We start from the raw sequence: 27,282 nt of genomic DNA on the forward strand, positions 1-27,282 counted from the left end.
TTATTGTTTTTCTTGGCTTAACTGCAGACTGTCTCCACCCTCTTTCCTTCTGCAAGTGATCAAATTCTGTAAAGAATTCTCTGCTTTGGACAGACTATCACTTCCCACCCATGCTGTTCTCACTGAGGTTGGAAATGTTATTAATTTTATTTAGTGTAGGGGAAAGCTTGGCTAACCCTTCAAAACAATCTTTCAAGTCCTGTAATTCAATAAAGTCCTTATTTACAATGGCCATAGCTATTTTTCTCAGTGCTGTCCAAACTGAGTTCTCTCTGGTTACAAGAGAATGAGGCATTCTTTTCCGTTCTGACAGCAAAATGGTTCTATTTTATTTTTTAGTTCAGGAAAAGTGCAGCATAACCTTGTTTAAAAGGTTTTCTAGAAAAAGAAGCAGCTGTTACTCTCCACATTATGCTGTTCTAAATGGATTTTGTGCCAGGGACTGAGGGAGGAAGGCTGGCAGTTATATATGACCTGGTGAGTGTAAAACTGTTATTCTGAGATTTGGATTTTCCAATTCTTTCCAGTGCTAAACATTACTTTTTCTTACACACCAGCACATGAACACTGTATTTCAGTTCTCTTTATTGATTTAACTGTGTGGTTTATTTTTTTCTTTGGACTCAAAATTGTCTAAGTACAAGATAATATTTTATTATGATGTGGATAAAACCACTTCCCAATAATTGCCATTTCTGATGTACACAGTGCCTCTGACCAAGTCTGGTTTTACTGAGGTCTCAGCCTAAAGCTGGGCAGAGATGAAGGATGATTTCCTTGCACAAACACACAAAGTGTGACTGGTGGCAGCATGGAAGTTGTAAATGAAACCTTTGGAAAGCTATAGAGCACTGAGGCATTGGCTTCCTTCCCTTAGGACCCACCAAAGAGCAGCTTGGAGGGAAGTAAGAAACTCTGGATTTGAAAAGAAATGTCATCTCCTGGGTGACCTGTAACTTAGTATCTTTGACAGTTTCATTGCAATTGTGTTAGATATCACTTAACTGTACCAGCACTGCAATTGTATCTTACTTACCCCTTCCTTCCACCCATACAAAAGAAAAAATCAAAGCTGAAAGCTAGTTTTTCCTTCCTGTGGTAATTGTGGTATGTTTTAAAGCACTGTGAACAGGTTTGGAAGTGGCAAGGGCTTTGAAAGAATGTTTGACATGGGCTGAAATCTGCAGCAGAAATTCCCAAAGATCCTTTTTCTATAGCTGGCTGCTTGTTTGGGAGTGTTTACAAGGATAGCAATTCAGTGCTTCATGTACTTCTGTCATGCAACAGCTTGGTGAATTTTTTTCCAGCTTCTTGACCAAATGGTCCCAGCAGTCCTTTCACCCATGTGGTCCAAGTGTCAGTCACAGATCAAGCCTTGTTTGTGAGGAACTCAATTCGTGTCAGGGTTTGAGCGCATCTGGACGCCCAGATAGCCAAGAGCCAAAGGAATTGCCATTTCCACTGCTACAAAGTTCCATTTCCTGCCCACCATTGCACTCAGCTGTGTTGTGAGCAGAGTGGTAACTCCCCCTGCCTTCCCTCTGCCCTTCAAGGCAGCAGTGAAGTTGGCTGAAGGTGACTTGGCTGTGGGGCTGCAAGTGCTGGCAGCAGCTGAGTGCATTCCTTCCCCATCTCCCCTGGCAGCAGCGTGCTGCTGGGCTGTGGCTGCTTGTAGCACATGGCACCACCACGACCTGCACATCCACCACCTGGAAAAGAAAGAATAAAAGGGGTCTGTGTGTGAGAAACTGGAAAAAACGGTGAATCTGGAGCTTCATCAACATGAAGTCAAGAGAACATGGGCCTGCCTGCCACACCAGTGTAGGGAAGGCTCCACCAGTACAGCTCAGACTTTCCAGAGATCCCAGAAGACTATGTGAGCATTTATTTTGACTCTCCCATATAAATCTGATTATAGTATTTCTCATGATATCCTGTGGGGAGAGTTAGGTCACAGCTTGGGTTAGATTTCATTACATGCCTGTTCTCTGTCTTTGAGATTAGGATTTTGTATGGTCTCAGTAGAAAGCAGAGGGTACTGAGGGCCACCTCATACTTGGAAATAGATACCTGGTTCATCTCCAGGCAGTCTGGAGGCATCAGGAATATATTTGAGAGGAGAGGAACCACAAAATGACCTCTGCCCCATCCCTGCTGCACAGCCATTCTGTATCTGGAACTGTGACTCTGCCTTTGCTAGTGCTCTCTCAGGGCAAAGAAAAGCAGATTTAGATGGCATTTATAGATATATAAACCCTATATATATATATAAAAATAGAACAGATATGTACAAAGATATAGCTAACTTGCTACAGTCCTTCCCCTAGATGGTGTTTTCTGTTCTTCTGTTCTTTATGATCTAGATGCCCGTATTTTTCTGCTGCAGGGACCTGTGCCAAGAGAAGACCCACACAAGCTGAGCTGTCTCTCTGTGCCTCAGTCATGAGGAGCCATGTCCCTTGGTGTTGCCTGAAAGGATCCCAGCAGAGACCCCAAGCCTGGCATCCCTTTCCTGCTGCTCACTCATGGGCCCTGCAGCTGGTGGGGATCATGCTCCACAGCTAAGCAGTAAGTAACTAAAGCTCCAAGTGTCCTGCTAACAGAGCGTCACCCAGGCATAATCCAGGCCCTGACTCAAATTGACAAGGACAGGTTGGGCTCTGAAATAATCTCTTTAAATAGCAGCAGCCATCTCTTTCAAAGGCACTCCCCCCAGGCAGCCCTGAGAGCTGCTTACAGCACACTGCCTGCTATTTCCCACCCAGCAGTGCAGGGCTGACACTTCTCACAGGCAAGTGTGTCCCCTGCCAGCAGTGTCCCAGCTTTGCTTTGCACCAGGAGTTACCATGAATTTTGCAGCACAGTTTATCTACTTCAGGGTCTTAAAAAACAGAAGTCCCAGGGAGCGCTACAGGGAAGACGAAGACTACGATCCTTTCTGGCAAAGGTTGGAGAATATTGCTGTCTAACTTAGAGCTAGAGTGCTCCTTTATCCCCCTCAGGGGTCATGGTCAGCCCTCGGGGTCCCCCCAGGGCCAGGCCCACGGACATGACAACCCCTGGACCCCTCCTGCCTCCTTATGCTCTCGTAGTTGGAGTTCTGCTTCGCCTCGTTGTTTATTTAGTCGCTGTGCTGTATAGGTAATGCTTTCTTTTTCCTTTCCTTAACTCCCTAAAAAAATCAAACCAAACAAAAAATCCAAGAAATTGTTTGCAATTTTCCATAATCTCCCAGGGTTCTGTGGATATGGGTTGCTCTTGGAGTCATCCGCTAGAAGTGGTGGAGATTTTAATATTTTTAGCCCACAGAGTTCAGCTTTTTTATTTCTTTATGAGTATGGTATCAGAAATAACCCTGGACAGGCCAGTGGACTGCTGAAAATTTATCTTGGGATAGCCCATGTCAGATCCTGTTATTACAATTCTGTGGTTGTCTTTGTTATGGTGTTTATGGTGATCTTGAATTCCTGTTTCCTGGATGGTGCAGATGGAATTTAAGAGTCATCTAGTGTCCTTGTGTAGCATGAGCTGAGGCTGTGCACACACATGGCATGGTGGTGTTGTGCAACCACATTCTTAACCTTTTCCATAGTTTGTTTTTCCCTCCATTTTATTATCTGGACACCACTATTGAGATCACGCTCTGGTTTTGCCAGATGTGGTACAAACAAGGAACAGTTCTATTTCCTGCATCTCCTTGTCACAGATGTTGTTAACATATAAATCGTTTCAGTGGGCCTGATGCTGTTAATAAAGAGGAAGACAAGGTCATTGGCAATGTAAAAAGGGCTTGCCCAAAGTCACCCAAGATATGACCTGTTCTGCAGTGCACTGTGGATCTCCTTTCAGCACAGGACCACTCTTTGCTCTGTTTTGAGTTATGTTACTCATTCCTAACTGGAAGTGAATTATGGAGATATGTTAGTCACCAGAAAAACTCTAGACTCAGAATACATTCGACTTAGGAGAAAGTTTAATTGCTTAATGAGTTTTAGCTGCCAAACTCTGTGCAGTGTTGGATAGCTATAATTTGAAATTCACAGCTGTGAATGTCTTATAAGAACTTTGGGAGGGATGGGTCTGTTTGAGGGACAGTTGGTTACCTCTGCTTCAACACTTGCATAATGGATGGCCTTGTGAATTCCTCTTGCTTTCAGATTGCTTTTCCTAGTGTTTTCTATTTAGCAGCTGACACCCAGTTGCCACTGCCAGCAGTAAGCAATGAGGTGTGCATACTGTGTACAGAAGAATGGCAATAGATTATGATCACAGATGAAGGCATATGTAGTGCTAGGCTCAGGCTCTGGTAAATCTGACTTGCTAAAAGTAAGGAGAGATTTTACCAGAGGTGATAATACAGCTTGGTTGTTTGCTGCATGAACGTGAACTTTGTGTGTGCTGCTGGTGCAGCATCACACAGATTTGCCAGGCCTGTATATGGTGAGTAGAGCTCTAAAGGCCTGCTCAGCCTCAAGGCTTGGTTGTTATGTAGCTGTCTCTGCTGGATGGGCACAGTGCTTACACTTTTGTCCCCCAGCATGGTTATTATGCCCCGACCTCGTTGTCTTTAAGACACTCTGATAAATAGTCCTGCGGAAGTCTTAGGCAAGCCACTGGATCTGTCTGTGTCCCAGTTTCCATCAATAAAGTTGAGCTAATATTTGCTGAACTTGCCCTTCTGTTTAGGGGAAGGTGGTGGTGATTCCTGTGTGATTTAGGAGCAATCACTTTGCATAGGCTCTAGATATATAAAGGTCAGATATGCATTTTATATTTCCATCATGTATGTGCCACTAGTTGGAGTGATACAGTCTCAAATGGGTGTTTCTAAGTGCTAGTCTTACACAAAATACTTATAATTCAATTCAATATCAAAATAATGATAATTCAAGACAGTAATATTTAGAGTGCAGTATTGTTTTTGATCTGTTTTGAATTTATTGTCAAGGAGAGGGAATTGTCAAATTTATTTTGTTCCTTCCCTGTGCCTGCAGGAGGTTACTTATCACCCTGTAATGGTGTGCAGGGCACTCAGACACTATTGAGTGCATAACCTGGAATTTCTAGTAGTGAAGATGACATTTGTTATGATCCTTCTTGATACTTTTATCTCAGCAAGCCTCTATTTTTCTACCATTTTTCTTTCATAAAGTCGCACTTGCTCAAGTTGCTGAGAAGCTTTAAAGAATTGCTGCTATTGGATGTATTTGGGAAAGGGTAAAAAGGTAGAAGAGGAGTTGAGATGGAACAGGAATGTTTATGAGCTACAGGAAAAGGAGATTGCAGCAAACAAGGAAAGTATCAGAGGGGTCTGGGAGGCTCAAGTGGTGAGAAGGGTCAGAGGAGACAGCACTGGGACATGGAATTAGAAGGATTAATGGAGCTGGAGAGGTTCTGGGTAAAAGGGATTAGGATGAGGGAAAGGACCCTCTCTGTCATATCCTGGGATTGCCTCTTCCTCGCTCCTGTAAGAGGAGATCCCAGCCCCAGCCACGTTGCAGTCATAAGCCAGGCAGATTGCACCTGCAGCAGGCTGCTCACCCTGCCTTGCCCCCTGTGCCTGACCCACCTCTGCTCAACACTGAGCAAAGAGGCAGAAGTGACTTCAAATGGGGTCACCTTTTGCCTTAATAAGTATTCTGAACTTGCAGGTGTAAGATATTAGCCCAGTTACCTGAAAGCAGGTGACAAATCTGTCTAAAGCTGTTTCTTACCAATGTCCCTTGGTCAGTGTGCTCCAGGAAAGTCTTCAGGGAGCCCGAAGGTGATGGCAGCATATAGGTATGACCTTCAGAAACCCCTACACACAAAACATTAAAAAATGTAACAAACATGTGCATATGAGTTTGAAGTGTATTCAAGGTTAACATTTTGTGACTGCTCAACTGCACATTTTGCAACACTGTCAGTCCCTCTTTACAGTGAATGTGTATCACTGTGAATGCAGATGACAAAAGCTGCTGTAGAAATGACAAAGAAAGGCTGAGTTTTCAGTCTTATATTAAAATTAGTTTCCTCTTGTGACAGTTGAATTTCCATCTGGGAACCAGTACATGGGACTGTATGTCCATAATTTCAGCTTCATGTCTGCCTCAAAACATGCTGTTGTGACTCATTTTGGAAGTGTAAAAGCTGCCAAATGGGCTAACTGGGTACATCTGCAATCAGCACTGGGTCAGGCCAAAGAGCAGTCCTCTCTGTGTTCTCTCTCTAGAGGTGGCCAGTAACAGAACTGGGAGAAAAATGAAAGCCACCTAAGGCACTTTCTCTCACATGCTTTCATGGAGTTTGCCCAGGGGCTTCCTGAATCACAGATTAATTCTTGAACAATGTGTGTATTGGTCACTACTTCCATTTAGCTGTGTATTTTTTTAGGAGCCTGTTTATATTTTTGTTCTTTGTAGAGTCCTCTTGCAATGAGTCCTGTGAGCTAATAATTTTCTCTAAGAAGGGAAATTTAAAATTTTCTACCTCATACTTTAATACCATCTCCCTCTAACATTTATACTGGGCAGAATGGTGAATAGTCTTTCACACTTTGCTATTCCCTGGACATGCATGATTTTGCAGATTTTGCTCCTTCAGTTTTAGAAGCTGAGGAGATCCAGTGCACCAGTTTAATCTGTTTAGTCTGTTTTGTGGGTGCTGAGGGAGGCAATCTGAAGTGCTTCACCATGGGCACATGGAACTGTCCATCATTGCACACTTGGACACTTCTCTGTCTGGCAAAGGCAACAGTTGCGGTCTTTAGGTATAGCATGCATTATTGCCTTTCGTGTTCCCAAAATTATTTTTGCTGGTTTTATTATTTTCTTAGATTGTTAATATTGCTATTTTTGGATTTTTTTCCCTAGTGCTGTTTAACTTGATGAATATTATCAGTATGTTCAAAAAAACAAACTGGAAATAGAAAAAATATTCATTCCAAGTTGTTGCTTTTTATTATTGTAGGAGTACATTTTGGTACACACTGGTTTTGCATTGACTTTGAGACTTTAAAATATGTAAAGCATTCTACTTAAACAAATGATATTTTTTCCTGTGCTTTAATTGTTTATGGAAAGTCTGCATATGGATCTTCTCTTTTTTTTTCCAGTTATGCTGAGCAGCTGTTCTTGAAAAAGTAGGTTTATAAACTGTATTTTCATGTTTGCTTTTACTAATCACTTTAAAGGTAAAATGTTGTAATTTATAACCATGTAACAAAGCTTGCCAGCTGGGTGTTTGTTTTATGTCTGGAAATAAACAGACCTTTTAATGAAAACTTGTGGCAAACTCCAAAAAAGGAAAAGCTCCATCTGAAAGGAGCAGCGCTTTCTATGCTGGGGTTTGGGTTTGTATTGGCTCAGATCTTCAGCTGGTGGGCACGGCTGCTGGGGCAGGGGCTGTGTTCTGGGACTGCGCTTGAGAAGTCACGAGCTGGGGTTGTGTGAGCACTTGCATGCTTTGCTGCCTATAGAAGAAATCCATCTAGATCTCTGCCAAGCATGTGGAATGCTTTTGAGGCAAGAAATACTTTTGACTCAACAGGACCATTAGTTCCCCATTTGTGATATGTGATCATACCTCAGCCCACTGTTTACCTTGGGAGTTTGAGAGCTCCAGGAGGGTCTGTGGCACATCCAGGTGGGCTCAGTATGGGAAAATGTCATTCTGTAATGTGAATAAGACATGTGGGTGTAGAAGAATCAAAGAAATTCTGAAATAAATACACACAATACATATAAATACAATAGAATGATATCCCCCTTGATGAAGAGGCTGCTGACTTTTCAGATGCAAATGTATGATAGTTTTTGTATTAAATATTGAGATGGTAATAATTCAGATGGGCTCTAAACCAAACTCAAGCCTGAAAAACCTGTACATATTTTACAGCTGTTTGATTTCAGTTCCTCTTTTCCAATGGTCACAAGATGTTGTCTCCATTGGAGTCCTGAGCAGATACTCACTGGTCATGCACATAAAGGACTGAGAATCTGATTTCCTTTCCTCCTTCTTTTTCCGCCACAAAAAGAGAAACCTAAGACTGGGGCAAAAAGTCAATATACCTTTTTAGTCTATTTGCAGATACAAATATTTGATGGCACTAGTGTGATGAGGCATTACCATGCACTTGTACTTTCTCACAGAATCCTGGTTCATTGATAAACTCCTTTGGCTGGGTGTTTTTATAGACTTTTTGATTGCAATGGATGCAATGAAAAATGAGACTTGTTCTTCCATCTCAAATGCCAGTTGGATAAAAAATTTGACCCATAAACTCACAAATTTTTGATCTGCCTAATGTTTTTACCCTACATAGACACCTTTAAAACATTTCCAGTGTAAGAACATAATTCATTGCTAATGCTTGCTAAACGTTTTAGACAGTATGTGCAGAAATAAGACATATCTGTTCTTCCTTTTGGAGTGGTTATGGGAGTCTGTGATATGGAAAACATTTTTTGGAAGGGAGGGGCATGGAATGAACTTTACTGTGGCCTCCTGGGTGCTGCTGCTGCTGTTGTATTTTGGGCTGTGCTGTAACAAGTTCACAGGGAGGAAATCTGATCTGGTTCTCAGCTTGGCATTAAGCAGACTAATGTGCACCCGGGCTAACACTGGAAGCTTAACATCTTTGTGAAGTGTTCCAGCTGTCTAACCCCAATGGAGCAGAGATGCAGAAAATTATGGAACAGAGCTCCTTGATAAGTTACTTGGTTTGAAGCAGAATGCCTGGTGTTAGGCTGTATCAGCTTTAAGATACAGTATTGGGAAAATACTTTAGATCACAAGTTTCAACATAAAGAGGTTACAAATGTGTATATACTTTATTTACCTTAGAAAATCAGTGTTCTCATTAATTTTAGAGAGAGAGGATCTTGCTATGAAAATTTTGTCCTGTGAGGATATACAGAATGATTGATGCTGTGGTATATTACTTGATTCTAATAATAAAACATTTTATGTTGCCTCTATTGTTATGTGAATTCCTCAGTGGAAAAATTGGAAGTGTTAATAGGAGCCAGAGCTACTGGCACAGATTATTGATACCATTAAGGAAATGGATGATGCCCAAAGTGGGCAATTGCTCAAAAAACAGATGTTTCTAAATATTTAAAAATTCTTTTGGAAGTTGCTGCAAAGCATATTATGGTGTTGATCACTGCTGTAAAATGTGCTTTAGCCAGTCCTGTTGATGGATAGCTGCAAAACTTAGACCCAAATTATTTTAGAAAAAAGGTAAATATTTTTTGCTGGGGATAATGCTGGAATGTCTGACATGATTTAACACATTTGGTTTTAGAAAACCATTTCAGCCAAATAGAATAATAGTGAGTCATGCAGAGGAGCTTGTACCATCTGTCTAATCACAGTCACAAACCAGGGGTCAGCTCTTCTCCAAATCACTGGTCTTCTGCTTAATGTTCCCTTTCCCCACAATAATCTCCAAATTCCTAGAATTCCTAGAAGCTTTGCATTTATCTGTCAGCAGGGCTGCAGAATCCTGCACAACAGTACAGTGTTCCTTGTGGACTGAACGCTGTGGACCACAGAGTCAGGCAATTGAAGGTACCAAATTCTGCAAGTTTTTCTAGCAGTGCTATCTCTCGTATGTTTCTTGGGAAAGGAGATTTTTGTGCCATCACATATCTGCCATATCTACAGAGATATTTACCAATGAAATGTAAACCCACAGATCAGAAGACCTAATTCTTTAGCTCTGTAGGAGGATATAATTATTGTACCTTATCAAAGTAATTTCCTTCCCATCATGGGGCAGTTGATGGCTGTCAAGAGTACACTCTGCAAGTATCCAAGGGCAGAGAGCACATGTACAACGTAGTGGCATTTGTGACTGCTATTAATAGTTTATGGGAATGGTCTGCAGCAGCTTCTTGCCTTTTTTGAAAAAGATAGAATTGTGTACAACTCCAGTTATTCCAAAATTTTTGGAAGCACTGAACTAGAATAATTTCTGGTTGAATATGGAGTACTAAGGAAGGTCTTGCTGTCCAGACAGCACAGATTATATATTTCTTATTTTCTTGGGTAGGATAGTTTCACAGTTTGCCCACATGTTGAGTTATTTGTGGCTTTTCTAACAGCTGCAAGGTTACAGTATCTTTCAGTGCACCTGAAGGTAGGTGTTATGTCAGTAGCAAACTCGCTCTGCCTGGTTGAGGCTTGCAAAGAGCAGCTGAGATGTGCATCCTTCTAAAATGCTAAATATCAAGCCTTTAATCATCCAAGCCTTTCTAACAAGTCTCTTTTATTTGTTTTCAGGGATGACAATAAAATAAAGAAAAAAGATATCCCAGCAGTTTGTGATCTTCACTGCTGTAAGGATGTCCCTGTAAGAAATGGCCTTATTGGGCAGAAGCCACCCTCTATCAACCCTGAGAGACTGAAGGATTTTGGTGAGGAGGATTACCTGAACGGGGATGTGAAGACCTGGGAAATGAAGATAGTGAGCCGGAATGAGGAGTTGCTCAGGGATGCCCTTTCCTGCATCCCCCAGCCAAGCAGTAGGACCAGCCTGGCCAGCTGCAACAGGCTCATTCGGTTTGAAGACATTAGTGCAGCAGCCTTCAAAATCCAGTGTGGTGTTCAGAAAACCCCCTGCATGGTAGGGAATCTTGATGGGTTTGTATTTTCTCTATGTTTCTTTTCATTTTCCTTATGAAAGTCGATCAGAAATGAAGAAAGGGTGTGTGTGAATTGCAGCAGAGAGATCTGTGTGAGAAGAATCATGTTCATATTAATTGTACTTGACTGACAATAATAATTTTCTTCTTATCTGTTTACACTAACCTAAATCCTCAAAGATTGCAGTGGCCTGTAAACAAAGGATAAACCACATTAGGCATAGACCTAATGCACTGTGGTATTATGCTCCCAGTGAAAAACTCCTGCTAGAAGGGACCTGAGTTAGAGGTGGCAGACTATGAGTGCTTGGGTAAGCACTCTTGTGGAAGGGTCTGGTTTGGAACCAGCCCTCTTATTTGGAGGGTTTGAAGGTACAGATTTGCCTTCTGTCAGGCCAGCCAGGAAGGGCTGGATGTGTTCAGTAGCCAGGTATTTCTCCCACAGGTGTCTTCAGCAAAATAAGGATGCACACAAACGTGCACCTGTCATTGGTGTAGAAATGTCTGAGGTACCCCATCAATGTGCAAGGTCTGCTAAAGCACAAGAGAAGTACAATGGCAAGCTGGACTGTATTTCTGTGCTTTTTCATAGTGTTTTTCTACCATTGGGAGCTCTTCAAGCAGGCAGCTCTGGGCTCTCTGGGTAATCTCTTTTCCTTTTGGTGGGTGAAAAGAGTGTCCTTGCCAAATGGCAATTCTAGCAGCAGTCCCAAATCACACTCTCAGTGAATCCTTGAGGATTGTTTTCCTGGCACGCACAGGGTAAGAACCTTGCAATCTGCTTGGGGTTAGCAGTCCCTGGGGTGAAGTGGTTGGGTCCTCAAAGTTCTCCTTGTTCCCATATGATGCCTGCTGATGCAGAGACATCATAACTACTTCCAGTGTGGGTTTTTTAGCCTAACATTCCCAAAATAAGGATAGCTGTGCTTTTTGTAGTCCATTACTGAAGTGTCTCTTGTGTCAAAGGATGTGGCGCAAGACAGTTTGGGGCTGTAAGGTGGAACAAAAGATTTAGCTGGAATGCAAGGAAATTTTGGCTAGGGTAGAGTTAATTTTCTTCACAGTAGCTGGTATGGGGCTGTGGTTTGGATTTGTGATGAAAATATTGTTGATAAGACAGAGATTTTTTTGTTATTGCTGAGCAGCTCTTACACAGAGCCAAGGTGTTTTCTCTTCCTCACTTCATCCCACCAGTGAGAAGACTGGGGATGTGCAAGGAGTTGGGAGGGGAGACAGCTGGAGCTGCACGCCACAACTGACCAAAGGGACATCCTACACCATATGACACCTTGCTCAGCAACAAAATTAGGGGGAAATTTGGCTGGGGGCCTGAGGCTCAGGGCCTGGTTTTTGGTGAGCAATTGTTTTCAATTGTATAAGCTGTCTTTCTTGGGTCTTATTTAGCTTTGTTGTTTTCCTTTTAATTACATTGTTGTTATTTATTTATTTATTTATTCTTACTAAGTGTTCTTATCCCACCTCATGTGATTTCTCACTTTCACCCTTCCAATTCTCATCCTGCCTAGAGCACAGGGGCAGGGAAATGAGCAAGTGGTAGGATGGTATTTAGTTGCCAATTGAGGTTAAACCATTACACCCCCCAACTTAAATAGCTCCTTGCTCCTGGTTATCCCTGGCAGATTTATGCAACCCCTTTCTGCATTTACTGTTTCAAGCTAAACAATCTCGCTTTAGTAATTTTTTATTAACTATGCTTTAAAAATTATCAGAATAGTGGAAAACCTATACCCATATAAAAACCTGTATATTTTACTGTGAAAATAGCCCATGACTGTTGTTATTCAAAGTAATGTTCCTGCAGAAGTTATTAGTGCATTTCATGCACTGTTTCAAAAGCACAGAGTGGTGTCAAGAAAAACACAGAAAACCTTTATTTTAACTCATTGTGTAGAGGTAATAGTCCCTTTCAGAGATATTTGTTTAGACTAAAACAGTGAGTGTGACTATAATCCATTTAATTATTTGAAGGGAGAAACACTTTGCAGAGGGTGATTCCTTATCTGCAGGTAAAACCATGGATGGAGCATCCTGGTTCCTTAGGCAGGAGTTTGCCTTGGAGCTGAGATCTGGCATCATGAGTGAATTGTGGCATGCCCAAGAGGTAGTAGGCATAAGAAAACTGGGAACTGACATCAAGCTGGACACCTGGCTTGGCTACTGATGAAGGAGCTGTGAGGGCTGTGTTGTGTTAGCTTGGTGGATGTGCTGTGTGCTGTACCTCACACATGGTATCTGTGGTCCTTAGATAAGATCACAGTGACTCAAAGGAAATCTTACAGGCTGGTTCAATGAGTCTTAGGAGGTCACACATCAGGTCAGTTCAACTGCAAATAGCACTGATGCCTGCTTTGTTAGAAGTAGTTGTTATATTTAGGCTATATGAAAAAATCCTCAGTTAAAGGGAGACAAAGAGGACAACCTAAAGAATTAAAATCCTGACTATCAAAATTAAAGATAAATATCAATCTAAAGTACACCACCCCTATGGAAAAGTGACTTAATTACACAGTTTTAAATGTAGGAGACGTAGCAACTTTATTATGCACACGATTCATCTCCTTAAATCCTTTTGCTGATTGTTTGCTCTAGAATACAAGATTGTCTACTGAAACAAGCATGGTATGTGAAGCACTAGCAGCATTTCTTTTATGGTGTTCTTGTTCTATTTTGCATAGGCATTCTCCATAGATTAGGATGTTTAGGATATAAACTATTATCCTATTAGTGTGCTAAGCACTTTCCATCGTTTCAGTTTCTGCAGCCAGATTTGCAAAGGAGCAGCAAGGGGTAGCTCCTATGTCAGGATTTTCAGAAGCAAAACAGAGAATCTGGCCCCACCTATGGGTGAGGAACTTAAACATATGCTTGGAAATCCACTAAAAAGCCTTGAAGTGTTCACCTGAAACATGTAGTTTAACTGCATACTTTAAAGGAAGTGTCTGATTCAGATATATTTAGTTTATATAAATTCACTTGGAAAGCCCTGCAGTCTGAAAGCCGTGTCAGTGCCTATTAGTGTGTACACTATACATTGTATGTGTGACACTGCCAGATACTGCTTGAGAGAAATATTTTGTCATGCTGATTCTGGATCTGTCTCACTTCATGACTTATCCTAAATGAAGACTTGATCCCCTAAATCACCAGGGCCTCATTTGCTTTGGCAGCCAATAGAGGAGATGGAGCCAGTTCTGAAATAGAGCTGCAATAAGCCTGGGGAGCTGGCACCCACAGGCTTACTGCAGCTCTGTTTCACACGTTATCTTGTGTAAAACTCTGGGTTTAATGAAAATGCTAATAGGAAATTAATATGTTAATACATGCTGGGAGTGTCTTATTATAAAGCTTAACAAATATTTTCCATTAAAATTTTTTTAAAATCATGCACTCGGGCAGTGCATTACATGTAATGTACTTGCTAATTCCCCTCAGCTCAGGCATCATTTCTGATCCAAACACTAAGCTTTTCCAAACAGCTGCTGCTTACACTTGCAGTCCTGGGAAATTGTTTTTTATTGTTTGCATTTTTCTTTGAGTAAGAAATGTCTTTACTAGTATTCTACTGGTCGTAGGACGCAAAATAGACAACACTCAGTAGGGAATTAGTGGCAGAAACCATAGCAGAGCCATAATGGGGCTCAAGGAGATATTTTCTGATGGCCTTTTTATATATTAGATGATGAACTTATTTTTTGGGTAGTCAATATCCAGTTCTGGCAAGTGCTGGAAGTGTGGGTTTTGAGATGATTGAAAATATTTATTTTAATGCCTGTGTTTGAACAGTAAGATACAAAGCAAGTGCTATTTTCAGAGTTCTTAATGGCATGTGGTCCATATTTCACTGCTGTGAGTTTGAGAATCACTTTCATAAAGCAGAAGGAACCTGGTAAGTAACAATACTCTGTTGTGAATGAAGAACCAGAGGATTAATTTTGCTTTTTAGAGCTCATATATAGCAGTAGAATTCATTTCTCAACATGCAGCTGATGGGATGTGGAAGTTTTTTCTTAGCAGTAGATATACTGACATAATATTATTTATCTACTCCAGTATTCTAGGCTGTCCAAGCAGTATGGAATGGACATCTACCTGAAGAAGGAGTTCCTCCAGTACACGGGGTCTGTGAAGGAACGAGGTGTACTTTACCTTCTGATGTCATTGCCTCAGGTATTGCAAAATGTCAGCATTCAAAAAGGAGCAGAGTAGCTCTGCTTCATGAAAATGGAGCAGAGTTGAAGATAAATTTGCCTCTAATCTCCATGGAATCACAGTGTTTCTTGTCTTTAGAATCATTGTACTGAACACAGCATATGAACAGAGATTGGTCTGAATGTAAAATATGACTTTATTTACAATTGGCTGGTCTGCCAGGGAAATTCTTAATGTTTGAAAAAAAAGCTTGCAAAATGGAAACATCAGCATTTTCTTATGGCATTAAGATGCAAGTGTTTTTATGTGTACTGTAGTTCTGATGTGTCGAAACCACCAAACTGATGAGCAATGATGAAATTGAATTACAATAAGTGATGACAAAGATCTAGATCACCAATTGATTTTGCAATGAATTTCAGTTTTCTTACATGAATAGCTTGTTTATCATTTGTCATAGGAGATTGTTGCCATTGTCATAGGAGTCTCTGCAGTAATTGTTAAAATAGGCATGAGACAGCAGCCCAAGAGCAGTGGTTATTCCTGCCTTTTGTAATAATAAAAATGAAATCTTCTATTAAAAGAAAGCAAAAATTAAATAATTTCATACAGGCAGAGCAGAGATATAAGCTCTGAGGGACCTGCTATCAGCTCTTCTGTGATCAGTTGGAGTTTTTCAGCTCTTTCCCATGGAACAAGAATTGAACCCAGAGGAGTGCAGGCACAGGGGTTGATCTTGTGCTGTTTTAGCTTTGTGTGTAAATCCCGAGATCACACCAGCCATGCATACAGTGTACCATAACATCACAATTCAATCCGCTAGTAAAGGGAAAAAAGGAAGCCATACCATTGGAATGATCCAGGGTCCAGCTATGTGACACTAACGTGCAATTGCAACCCTGTTTTCAGGAGCAGCAAAGAAAAGGGGTGATCGTGGCCTCAGACAGCAACTTCTCCATGGCTGTTGCGCACCACGCCTCAGAGCTCCGTGTGCCCGTGTTCGTGATCCTGTGCACCAGCACGGCCCCGGCCCGCGTGAGGATGTGCCGCGACTACGGCGCCATGGTCATCTCCTACGGCGCCACGGGCAAGGACGCCCAGCTGCACGCGCGGAGGCTGGCTCAGGAGAACGGATACCTCTACCTGGAGGAGTGAGTGACAGCAGGCACACTAGAGACAGCTCACTGGATACCTGCACAGCTCTGCAAAAACAGTTTCATTAAAATTATCACAGCTCATCCAAATGCTCCATTTACCTGGAATATGGACAGTTACGTGTTTCCAGGCACAAATCGTGTCTTTCTGTAACAGCTGGAGATGGAGACATAAATGAAACACACTTGTCTGCCGCTCAATTAGGCAAACTCTGATTTCTATGAGCTAATATGATAGTGGCTATCATTTAATTCTTTAGTAACTCCATCAGAAAGTATTTAGGCTGGTGTTCATTTCTGATCTCTCTGTTTGAAGTTACATGGGTAAAAGTTAATCTTTAAAATTGTTCAGTGAGAAAATGTGGAGCAAGAAGAGGTTAATGCTCTAAGATTTTCACATATTTGGTGTGAGGAGCAAAACTGATCCTGTCTTGAAAAACAATGATTGAGAGTCTACTTCATACATACGTTTAAAGTAGCTAAGGATGAGCATAAATCTAAATTTGAACTATTTGAGGTCACTGGACAAGGCAGATCTAACAAAAACATAAATAAGACAGGCAGTAACTCTTAGAACTCCTACCTTTTTCCTTTTCTCTTTTATCTGTAGCCTCTTATGCATTCCCCCTCCGCCCTGCCCCTTTTCTTTTTTTACCTTTCTTCAAGAAAGATTTCCAAAAGCACAGAGGGGTGAATCATTAACAGTGGTCCCTCTGATACCCTGAGCTGGAATTGTCCCCCTACCACTGCTGCTTCTGTGCAGGCTTTATCCCCCTCCTGGTGCTGGTATGGCATCTCCTGCAGGGAGTGCCCATTCCCCTCCAGCTCCCAGGCACTGCTGCCTCCAACACAGTAATGGTGCGGGGTGTTGCCTGGGAAGAAGATCCCAGAATGAGCAGAACAGAGGAATTCCTCATTTCTTTCCCAGCTAGTGTATTGGGAAGGCAATACTACAAACTGTGCTGTTCAACTCCTGTGTTAGCTCTGCCAGCAGCCAGTGACACACAGGGCTGCTTCATGGGCCTGGTCTGCCACCATGGGCACAGTCTGGTCCCAGACTGGGATTTTCAATGGGGAATGAGGTGCCCTGAATCCCAATGAATTTTAAACACTTTAAAGCTCCTTTGAAAACCACAGTTCTCCATAACTTGGTGATTTCCAAATTTCTGTCAGCCATTTTTCAATTGATGTATTAACCTCCAGCTGGCTTGCATCAACTATCACATTCACACAAAAGAACTAAATTATTTTATTGTAATTTGATCTTTTATCTTCCCCTCATCCCTAAATAATGATTTCAGTTACATAAAGTAGATATTCTCCAGGTTCATGAAGCTCCAGGGACAATGCATGTGTAGAACTTCAGCATCCAACACTGAGGAACTCTGAATGTACACACTACCATTAATAATACTAAAGCACTCTGATTTATTTCAGGTTTCAGGTTACAAAAAACAAGTTGTTCAATCTGTGACTGTGTTTAATTAAAAACTCACAGATGCAATTTTTCACTGGAAAAAAAAAAGGAAGAAACCCCCCACTTGAATTGTGAGGCTTTCATAATGGGATATCTGAAAAATATTTTGTTAGGTGTAGACCTGGAGAGGTTTCCCAGTGTAATGTAAGCCTTTATGGATAGCCAGTCCTCTCCAGTGTGGGTCTGACACACATTCTTGTCACTTGCCAAAGCTGTTTGTAAAATACCAGCTGAGCTCCCAAGTGTTAGAATGGAACTTGCAAAATGTCATTGTATTCCAGTTTAATTCTAGCTGGGATGCAATCCCTAGCAATTTGGTCTCTGGGTCTCCTCACCCAGGAATTCATTCTGCCCTTCCTGAGGCAGAGGGCTGGGTACGTGACTGGGCTGGGCTGTGCCTGCAGCTGGGTGTGTCACTGTCAGCTCTTCCCATTGCTGGCTGCAATTAAAATTCTGTGTCATGAAAATGACCATGCAAGAATTCAAATAGATGGAGGACACTTTTTACTCAGTTGCAACTTCCTGGGGAATCCCAGGAAGGAAATGTGATTTTTCAAATTGGAATTCAATCATTTATTTTGCCTAATTGCTGCCTAGGTGCCATGAAATTTTTGCTAACACCAGGGGCTCAGGACCTCATTATAAATGCAATGTGACTATTGCCAATAACTAACTCAGTCCCTCTGTGAGGATGTGAGAAACATTCCTTTGTGAATCAGGGAGGAAAGGGTGCTGCAGATTGCATTACACTCCTTCCATCCTTGAGAGCCCATTTTTTTCTTGTGTAACTCGATATCTGAATGCTGATCAAACCTGATTATTTCTGATCTGGTTAGTCTGTTACTCTATCCAACAGACTGAGTTCTTTCCTTGGAACAGATAGGAACAGAGCCTTCTAGCTGCCACACCAAAACTTCATTGGAAAACTAAAGCCTGACAGCCCATCTTTGACTGCTGATGTATCACACATTTCAGAAGGCAAATATCCAAGTTTCTGGCTCTGGCTCAAAAATGCTTGTTTCAGTCTCCAGTCTTTAGATTTATCTGCCCTCTTCCTTCATTTTGCCTCAATAGCATATATTTTTTGCTTTCAAAAAGCAAAAGTTATGACTCACAATGCAAAGAAATTCACCTGCTTTCTTATAAAAGCTGATGGCTGATCAGTGAACTGATGTTTCAACTGGATGTTATCAAGGAAAACATGATGATCTGAAATACTGATTCAAATTGCTAACAGCTCTCCATGCTCAGAGCAGTCTCATTTGGACAGTTTTCAATTGTTAGAGAGGCTTTATTCCTTCAGTGAATATCCCAAGCCTTCACTCAATTTTGCAGGTCCCCTTGTACCCCATGTAACCATGGCAGGGGTAGCTCCACAAACTTGGATCTGAATCTTATTTGGGAATAAGTCCCCAGAACTATTCAGGAGGTCAATGATATATTTTGTCACATATAAGGAGGAGGAGAGAACTCCTTCAGTATCTTGATAAGGAAGTAAACACAAGGATTCAGTTACTCATTCCACTATGATTTCTTGCCTTTGTCTATGGCTGTGCTACAGGAGTGGATGTCCTTTCTTATGTGGTTATATAGACCCTTGCTCTGAAGAATTTTCTGTGAGGTAACTTCTCAAGGGCCTTGGTCTCCTCCTTGCAGGAATTCTGTGCTCTTACACTGAGCCTCTCTGTGCCTGTCTAACAGATACAGTAATAAAAACAGTTTCCTAGTGCCCAAACATCCTTGGGTCAAGTAAATCAAGTACAGCCATTGGATCTACAATTCTGTTTGCCAGAAAAAGCAGAACATACAGAGAGCTCATATTTCTTTTCTTACATGTAGTTCTACATTTACATCCTTGCTAACTTTTAAATAAAATGCAAACCAGTTTTTAGAAATAGATCCAAGTCAGTCATGACAGTATACTGGAGTTTTCTTCATTTTTTTGATGCTGCTTGTCCCTATTATTTATACTACATTTGCCTGAAAGTATTTTACCAGTAAATATTTTGGCATGACTAAATGCTTTGCTTAATGGAAAGGTATATCAGATATTGGCCATGGACTGTGGAAAGACAACTCTAGCAATCTCTTTGATATTTGTGAGGTTGAACACACTGCTTAAATCTCATGAAAATTTCCATTCATCACAAACACTAAATCCACTGATAAGTAAAGACAGGATTCCTTTTCGAGGCTTTGCTCATAGTTTAGACTGCAACATCTAAAATTTATGAAGCTGAAGGAAGTGATGGCAATGGAAATATGACTTCTCCCTGCGAGTTGTGTAAACCCCTGATGATGATGGGACTTAAGTGCTCTTCAGTCTGAAAACTCTTTGAGGGGCTTGTCTATAGCACAGGTTTTCTCCCAGTGGGCAGGAGCAGGCTGTGGCCCACCTGATGGCACCCTCCTGTTGCATCACCTCCTCCCTCACGTGCTGCTGATTTACTCGCATTTATCTTTTTCTGCTGAACAATATCTTGAAAGTAGTAGATGGAATCATTATTCCTGCCCTGACCTCTGCTGATGTGTGCCCTTCCTTCCGCAGGGAGGACAGTGCTGTGTACCTGTCAGGCCTGGGCACCGTGGGGCTGGAGATGTACGAGCAGGTGCCAAAGCTGGACGCGGTGATTTTCCCTGCAGGAGGCCACTGTGGCTTGCTGGCAGGGTCAGCTGCTGCACTCAAACACCTCAACCCACATATTTCTGTAATTGTAAGTTGCCTTTCACCTATTAAGCATTGCTGTTTACAAAAGACACTGGTATCTAGTGACACTTGCAGAGACTGCCTATGCTGGGGCAGGAACGCTCTGATCCCATGGGCTTTGCCTCAGAGAAGACCCTGTAAGAACCAGGGAAGTTCCTGTCCCTTGGCAGTTTGGCTGGATTTAAGAGAAAAGCATGGGAAGACTTCTCCTAAGCAAATAAAATCCAGTTCTGTGTTTTGAAATAAGTTCTTACTGGAAAAATTTGGTCCTAAGTAAGCCACAGAATAAGTTTAGTGGTAGCATGGTTGTTTTGACGCTTGAAATTGATTGTTAATTTGAAGAGGAAATTTCTGTAGATTTGGCTGTCTACTTTGGTGGTAACTTCTGTTACAACTGGTTCAATAAAAAAGTGACAACCTCTCTCTTCCTCAGGGAGTTGAGTCTGAAAGTTTCCCAGTATTGCAAGAGTCCTTAAAAGCTGGCCACCCAAATGACGACCAGGCCTGCAACAATCATCACTTCTATGGAGGTGAGAAAATGCAGTATTCTATTCTTTTGGAGGTAAAATAAAGGTTGTAACAGATTTCTCCAACTATATAATTTTCTTACTATTTCAATTCAAACATATTTTAAGGAAGTTCTCTGAAGAGTTACAATTTAGTTCAAGCTGTAAGAGCAAATTCTGCCACATTTTCCCCCACACCCTGATGGGGTAAAATATTATTTCCAGTGCATGTGAATACTTAGAAATATGAGATTATTTGTCTGAACATTGTGCTCACACACAGCATCTAAACCAGTGAAGTCAATGGGAAAGCTCTTGTGGAAAAGGCAGGAAAATGATGCAGTGCTTAAATATTTAGACACAAAACTGTTCTCAGAACAAAAGTGCTTAATAAATGGTAGAGTTGTTTCCTTATCATTTGCTCAAAAAACCTCATCTGTTAAGCAATTTAAAGCATCCTGTTTGCCTGATGTTCAAATCTCTGGAAGTTTTGGATTAAATGGGAGTTTTGTAAGAAACTTCTAATTTCTCTTGGTTAGCTCTGCATGTGTCTGCACTCTTAGCCAGCTGTGCTGCTGGAGCTAACAATCCCAATACCATGCTTGGGTCTCCTCTCCTTCAATCCTCCTTGAACAGTGAAAAGCACTGGGCTGCAGGGTCACTCTCACACTGCAACAATGCCAGTGAAGTATCAGAAGTTTCTTGAAGGGGTCCAAAATGGCAAAATCTTCTTGTGATATTTGGCCCTTCATTGCCAAACACATTTCTATCACATGAAAAAAACAACTTAAGGTCATGTAACAGCAGTGTGCTGCACTCATTAAAGGCACAAACCAGCCAGGACTCTAAAAAATGTTGAATATGTCTAAAGCAGCCAATTTCATTTTTTTTGTCTTTTGAAATCTGCAGATGTGAGTGGAGTTTGCTTTGGCAGCAATTCTTTGCAGTTGACGGGGAAGCTTGTGGATAAAGTTGTTACTGTGAGGTAGGTGAAGAAAAGCAGTGAAATTAATAATACTGGATGCATGTTGTTGTATGTGAAAAATGCAACATGCAGACTGGGGGAGTGTGGGCATGGGGAACCTTTCTTTCCAAGAGGGGCACTGAAGGCTTTGAACCCAGACCCACAAACCATAGAAATCACAGAATATCTCAAATTGAAAGAGATCCATGAAGGATTATCAAGTCCAACTCCCAGCTCCTCACAGGACTACCTAAAACTAAGTGATATGACTAAAATGTTGTCCAAACTCACCCTTTGGCCAAAATTTCTGCCAGCACTACCTGGTCATGCTCTGACAAGTGTAAACCTTGTCCTTGTGTTCTACAACACTTGAAGGCAGCCCTTGGCAAACCTCTTCTAAATCTTCACAAGGCCACATTTGTGGAATACACTTGCTACTAGGATTTGGGTAATATTTCTAGTAAAAAGCCATCCTGTCTTTCAGTTAATAATGAGTCTGAGATGTGCATTCACCCCCAGCAGCACTGTATTCTGTATACAGCATTCTGTAACACCACCTTGGCATCACATGTATCTGGGTGGATGGCAAGAACCCAGTTACCCATAAATGTGTTATCTTCTGCTTCTGGGAGCTCTTTTGATTTGTTTTGACCCAGGTCTCTCTTTCAGGGAGGAGGACATCCTCGTTTCAATGCTGAGGCTGCTGGAGTACGAGCGAGCCACGGTTGATGCAGAAGGGGCCATTGGGCTTGCAGCACTGGTGGCAGGGAAGCTGCCTGAGTTGAAGGGTAAAAGGTACAGCAGCTGCTGCAAACAGGGAACTGTGGCAGAAACATGGTACTGAGCACCCTGGTCCTAGCAAACAGTGACAATCTCCTTGTTCTGTGGGTGTCCAGGCAGTTCCTGCCCCTGAACTGGCAAGGGGCTCATTGGTGGCAGAAAGTTCAGCCTGACTGGACTGGTCACAGGTGGTAAGATTGTGCTGAACCAGACAGATGCCAGTCTGGACACCTGGCACATCTTGTCCCTTTCCTTGACTCCTTGATTCTCAGATATCTGGGCAAAGGCAGTTACAGCTCCATAAGGCATCGTTGCACCTGCCAGGACAGTGTCCTGCCCTTGTCAGCCTGTTGTCTCCTCTTGTTCCCCTTGTCCCTGTCTGTGGTGGGACAGGAGCTGAGCTGGGCTGCCTGCTGCAGTGACCCAGTGGCACCTGCCTCCCCTCCTGAGAGCTGTGCACACACTCAGAGGGATTATCCTTGTGCCTGGTGTTCAGCGTGTGGCCCAGTGCTGCCTGGCCTCTCAGCCTGAGGACTCAGCACTTAAGTGGATTGAGCCTTGGCTCAGGTCATAGTCCAGAATGTATTTAAACATGCATGCCCTCAAGACAAAATAAGATTTCTAGTGCAGAGGACTGTACACTAAAATACTGCTGAGACGATTCTTCAGAAGAGGCTGGCAGTGCACACAGAGCAGCAACACATTTCAGTACAGCTAAAATAAAAGGGAAAATGCAAAGAGGGTAGGTTTGACTCTGCAGAGAGATTTTCATAGACTAATCATGTGGCTCTTCGCTTCCACTTGAAACATTTCTGCACTCATTTTTCAGGGTTGTGATGAATTTAATCAATGGTTACAGAAAACCTTGAACATACATTTTGTCTGATCAGTAAGAGGCTGAAACTTAGAACTTCCAGGTGAGAATTATGTCAAATTCTTAAAACTTGCAACTTAGACCTACAGTTCCCCAGCTAATTATCTCTAACAAAACTCAAATCTCCAGGAAATGTGAAATGAAAACATCATTTCAGACCAACTAATGCAGCCAAATTATAGGCCTCCCCTACCTGCTCACAATGGATACTGAGGCAGGAGCCCTCTAATCTGTAATTTTTATTGATGGGAGGTTCTAGCAGACCTTAGGCTGATATTGGCACAGTCTTTATGATTTACAGTTCCTTTACACAGGCAAGTGCTAATCAAAACTCTTGCTTTTCTGTCTGTTTTCAGAGTGGCAGTTGTTATATGCAGTGGAAACCTGGAATTACATTTGCTGCAGCAGTGCATAGCTCGTGCCCTGACCCTGGATAACAGAGTGTGCAGATTTTCCCTTGTGATTTCTGACTGCCCAGGAGACATGTCAAAGCTACTGGAGCTTTTGGCTCGGGAGGAAGCAAGGTAAATCAGACTAATAGTTGGGAAATATAATCACAGATTAGCACAAAGATTATTAAAGATTGGGAAACGTTTCCAAACATCTCTGAAGCCAAGTCTGTAAGTAATTAATTATTCAAAGGTTTTTTCCTTGTTATATTGCAGAAAAGTTTTTATTTCCTTGATTTTTGTTCCAGTCTGAAAACACCTTTGTGGCATAGAATTGTGTCTAATTCAGAAAGAAGGAAATATGTTTACTCTCCAAACACTTTCAGGAACTGTTTTGCAATGACAGGGGATTGTTGTGATCTCTAATTTGTCCCTTATTTGATCTAGAGTTCTGGATATCAAACAAGAACGCACATTTGTGACATCCAACCTCTTCACTGTTGAGGTAAGAGGAGATGCAATTTCAGTTTCTCTGATAGTACTGGCCTCCCCTGCTTTATTCTGTTTCCTTGTCTCTTTATGCTTATGTTGAAAAAATCCAACAGAGTGTGCAGAGTGTCAGACATTATTTCCTCTGTGTTGTACAGCTTCTTGCCAAGCACTTAGCAGGCTCATAAATAACACAGGACCAGTTTTACTTGCTGTTGCAACACCATGGTGAAGTACTCCAGGTGTTGCATGGCACTGTTGCTGGTATGAACCCTCCTGACACGTGTGGCAGGTGCTGGAGGAGGTGAGCAAGCTGCAGCATCCATCCAGAACTTGAAGAGCCAGCTGTGTAGGCTGGCTGTAATTGTCTGACATGTTTGCCTTAAAGCAATGTAGAGAACACCCTTAATCTTAAGGAATTCCCCTTTTAAATTAGGGACTCAGATTTGTTTCTTAGCCACCCAGAGCACAGAGGAAAGCCATTATTCCTTTGTTGAGTATTGGATGCAGAAAGAGTGAAGAGGTGCTACCAGCTAATGGTGTCTCTCAAAAGGACCATTTTTCTCATGATGCGTCTCTTATTTCAACTGGTTTGGCAAAGGTGTGGTCCTACTGATTTCATGCTATTGCTGTCCAGGTCCAACCTGACTTAGTTTGTGAAACCCCAGGTGGAAGTCAAATTAGAGATCTTTGCTAATCAGGCTCATAATTGGGGTGCAGAAATGTTACTGGGTAAGCAATCTCGTTGATTTTTGCCTTTAAATTTAATTTCCCGTCTGGATGCAAAAGCCTGCTCAGTATTTTCACTTGCAGATATAAAGAAGAGGCAGATTAAAGATCACTATGGTACATGATATCATCAATACTCTGAGGCATCTAGGACTTAACCCACATTGTTCTGCAGTGTGCCATAATGATAGGCCAGCTTTGGCTGATTTGGAGATAGTGTGACACTCACAGCACAAGGTGCAGGAGGTGGATAAACCCCTCTGAGTGACCAGCTTAGCTCTGGAAATGCTTTTCACTGAAGGTTAGATTCAGTAAAGCCTGTAACTCTTATAAAGTTTTCAATGCCATTTTTATGGAGTGAGACTTGTAGTTTATACTAATGCTATTAAGCAAATCAAATCAAATCTACTGTCTTAGGTGTTTCTTTTTTTTTTTTGTTTGGTTTGGTTTGGTTTTTTAGTTTTTAGTAAATACAGGCCCTGAATGAAAACAGTGCTATATAGTATTCTCTGCACTTTAAACAGTGTAATTTCACTTCAAGAATCTGATAGTGTTGTACAAAAAGGTTGAAGGGAGGAATTTGCATCCCTGAATAAATTAATTGGATATTGGATTTGCATGATGGCTTTCAACCAGTCTGGGAGAGGCTATTGCATAATTAGATGTGAAGTACAAAGTAGTGGCCCAGACATACAGACCTCTGCAGGCAGCTCTATCTGGTGATATCTAGAGGACTGTGAAGCTTTCTTTGAAAATTAAAACACGTGTAGTCAAAAAGGGTTTATATGTAAGCATCAAAATGAATTTGCTCTATCCAGGTACAAGGAAAAAATATCTATTTTCAGAGTAAAGCTAAGATCTGTGAAGGATATTTTGGTTTTTTCTTTGTTGTTTCTAAGAGCCAAAGACCTGTGTCATCAAAACATTTTAAGCATTTGTAGTATAAATTACAGCACATAAAATAAGGTATGAATTTAGACCTGGATCAAGAACCAAAATTACCACCTTGTGCTGTACTGGCAGTAATGACAAGAAATTGCAGCTATACCCATTTCATTCTGACTTTAATGTGTGCTTGTGACTGTGGATGTAGATGAGGTGTTTGACAGGACAGAGCAGAGAGCATAGATGCTGATTTGAAACACTAAATCTGTCCTGTCAAGATTATTGCCTCAGTATTTAATCAGCCTTTTAGATCTACCCTTTTATTTCTAACAGAGAGAAACTTGGCTTCTAGTCACTTATCAGGCTGACAGAGCTGCTTTGGTTGGGTTTTTTTCATTCTAGTGAAATGCCTTTCTGGGTTAGTGCTTGTTCATCTAGTGCACACTTGGAACACTCTGTGGGAAGATCCTTGTTGATAGTCTGATTTCATGAAAAAGGAAGGACTTTCTAAAATGAAATTTTGTGTTCAATCTTCACTTCTGGAAAAAAAAACTTTTGGAACATTTTAGTGGCAAAAATAAGATTTTTTTTCTTTACTAAAAAATAAGGAAGGAATATGTCTATATTAGAGTAAGAAGTGCCTTGTGCAGAGGGATCAGCTGCTTGTGTTTCATGGAATATTATGGGAGTTTCTTTAGGATTCTGCCTGCTCATACCTCCAGTTTAGATTCTCTTCCCTTGTGACTCATTCTGGATTTCTTTCTTGCAGAGGAATACACCCTTATTCACTCTTACCTGACTGGTTAGGAAACTACTTCCAAAGTCCCTGTATTGAAATAGATAACTCTTAGCGAATCAGACAAATAACCAGTCTGGTAAGCTTCACATTTTACACCTGTTGAAGGCGGTTAGATGACAGGGAATATCTAGGCAGAAAAAAGATCTGAGCTAATAAAATAATCATCTGATATCACCAGTTAAGTGGATACAGATATCTAAAGGACTACCTAATTCATGGGAGGAAGCTACACCTTGCTTCTGTGAGCTTTCTCTGTTCTCCATCAGTAATATTCCTCAGATTCGATTGGAACAATTTATCATTTAAATTGCTTCCATATGTAAACCTCTTTAAAACCATTTAAGTCCCTTTAATTTCATAATAATATTGGCTCATAGAGAAGTCAATGAACAAAAATCAATAAGCAACTTAATAAGGTAAGGACATTCTTTGCTATGAAGTAGTTCAGCAGCTTGCCTGCTTCATAAGTGTATAATTTTTGGACTCAGGCAACCTAGTTGAAAAAAAAATTCCTTGAAAATTTTCTAGAGAAGTCTTCTCACCACTGAAACTCCAGCATAATGAAACTGGCAGGTCCAGGAGGGTTCTGTAAGGTTGTGAATTGCCCCAGCAGCTTTTCAGTGGGTGGCAGTGCTCCCTCTGAGCTCACTCCTGTCTGGCATTATGGGCTGTCTGGTCTGTTCACTTCAGGCCTCTTGGGAGCTTCACTGTGCTGTTGTTTTGGAGAA

The 27,282-nt window shown here is 41.5% G+C and overlaps 1 protein-coding gene across 1 annotated transcript in view; it reads left to right on the forward strand.

The window, feature by feature from the left end:
• Positions 1-2,502: 2,502 nt before the first annotated feature.
• Positions 2,503-27,282, forward strand: part of LOC128937436 (putative threonine dehydratase) — a 30,033-nt gene continuing 5,253 nt past the window's right edge. The window contains exons 1-11 of the mRNA XM_054277147.1: positions 2,503-2,568; positions 7,097-7,123; positions 10,270-10,612; positions 14,703-14,819; positions 15,711-15,952; positions 19,981-20,146; positions 20,573-20,669; positions 21,555-21,630; positions 22,279-22,404; positions 23,620-23,787; positions 24,100-24,157. Of these exons, the coding sequence (XP_054133122.1) occupies positions 10,445-10,612; positions 14,703-14,819; positions 15,711-15,952; positions 19,981-20,146; positions 20,573-20,669; positions 21,555-21,630; positions 22,279-22,404; positions 23,620-23,787; positions 24,100-24,157 (1,218 nt within the window). The 5' untranslated portion in view covers positions 2,503-2,568; positions 7,097-7,123; positions 10,270-10,444. The remainder of the gene's footprint in view (positions 2,569-7,096; positions 7,124-10,269; positions 10,613-14,702; positions 14,820-15,710; positions 15,953-19,980; positions 20,147-20,572; positions 20,670-21,554; positions 21,631-22,278; positions 22,405-23,619; positions 23,788-24,099; positions 24,158-27,282) is intronic.

The sequence above is a fragment of the Melozone crissalis genome, unplaced genomic scaffold (assembly GCF_028551555.1).
Source record: "Melozone crissalis strain CALT ecotype California unplaced genomic scaffold, PUWL_Pcris_2 ptg000019l_1, whole genome shotgun sequence".
Taxonomy (NCBI): Eukaryota; Metazoa; Chordata; class Aves; order Passeriformes; family Passerellidae; genus Melozone; species Melozone crissalis.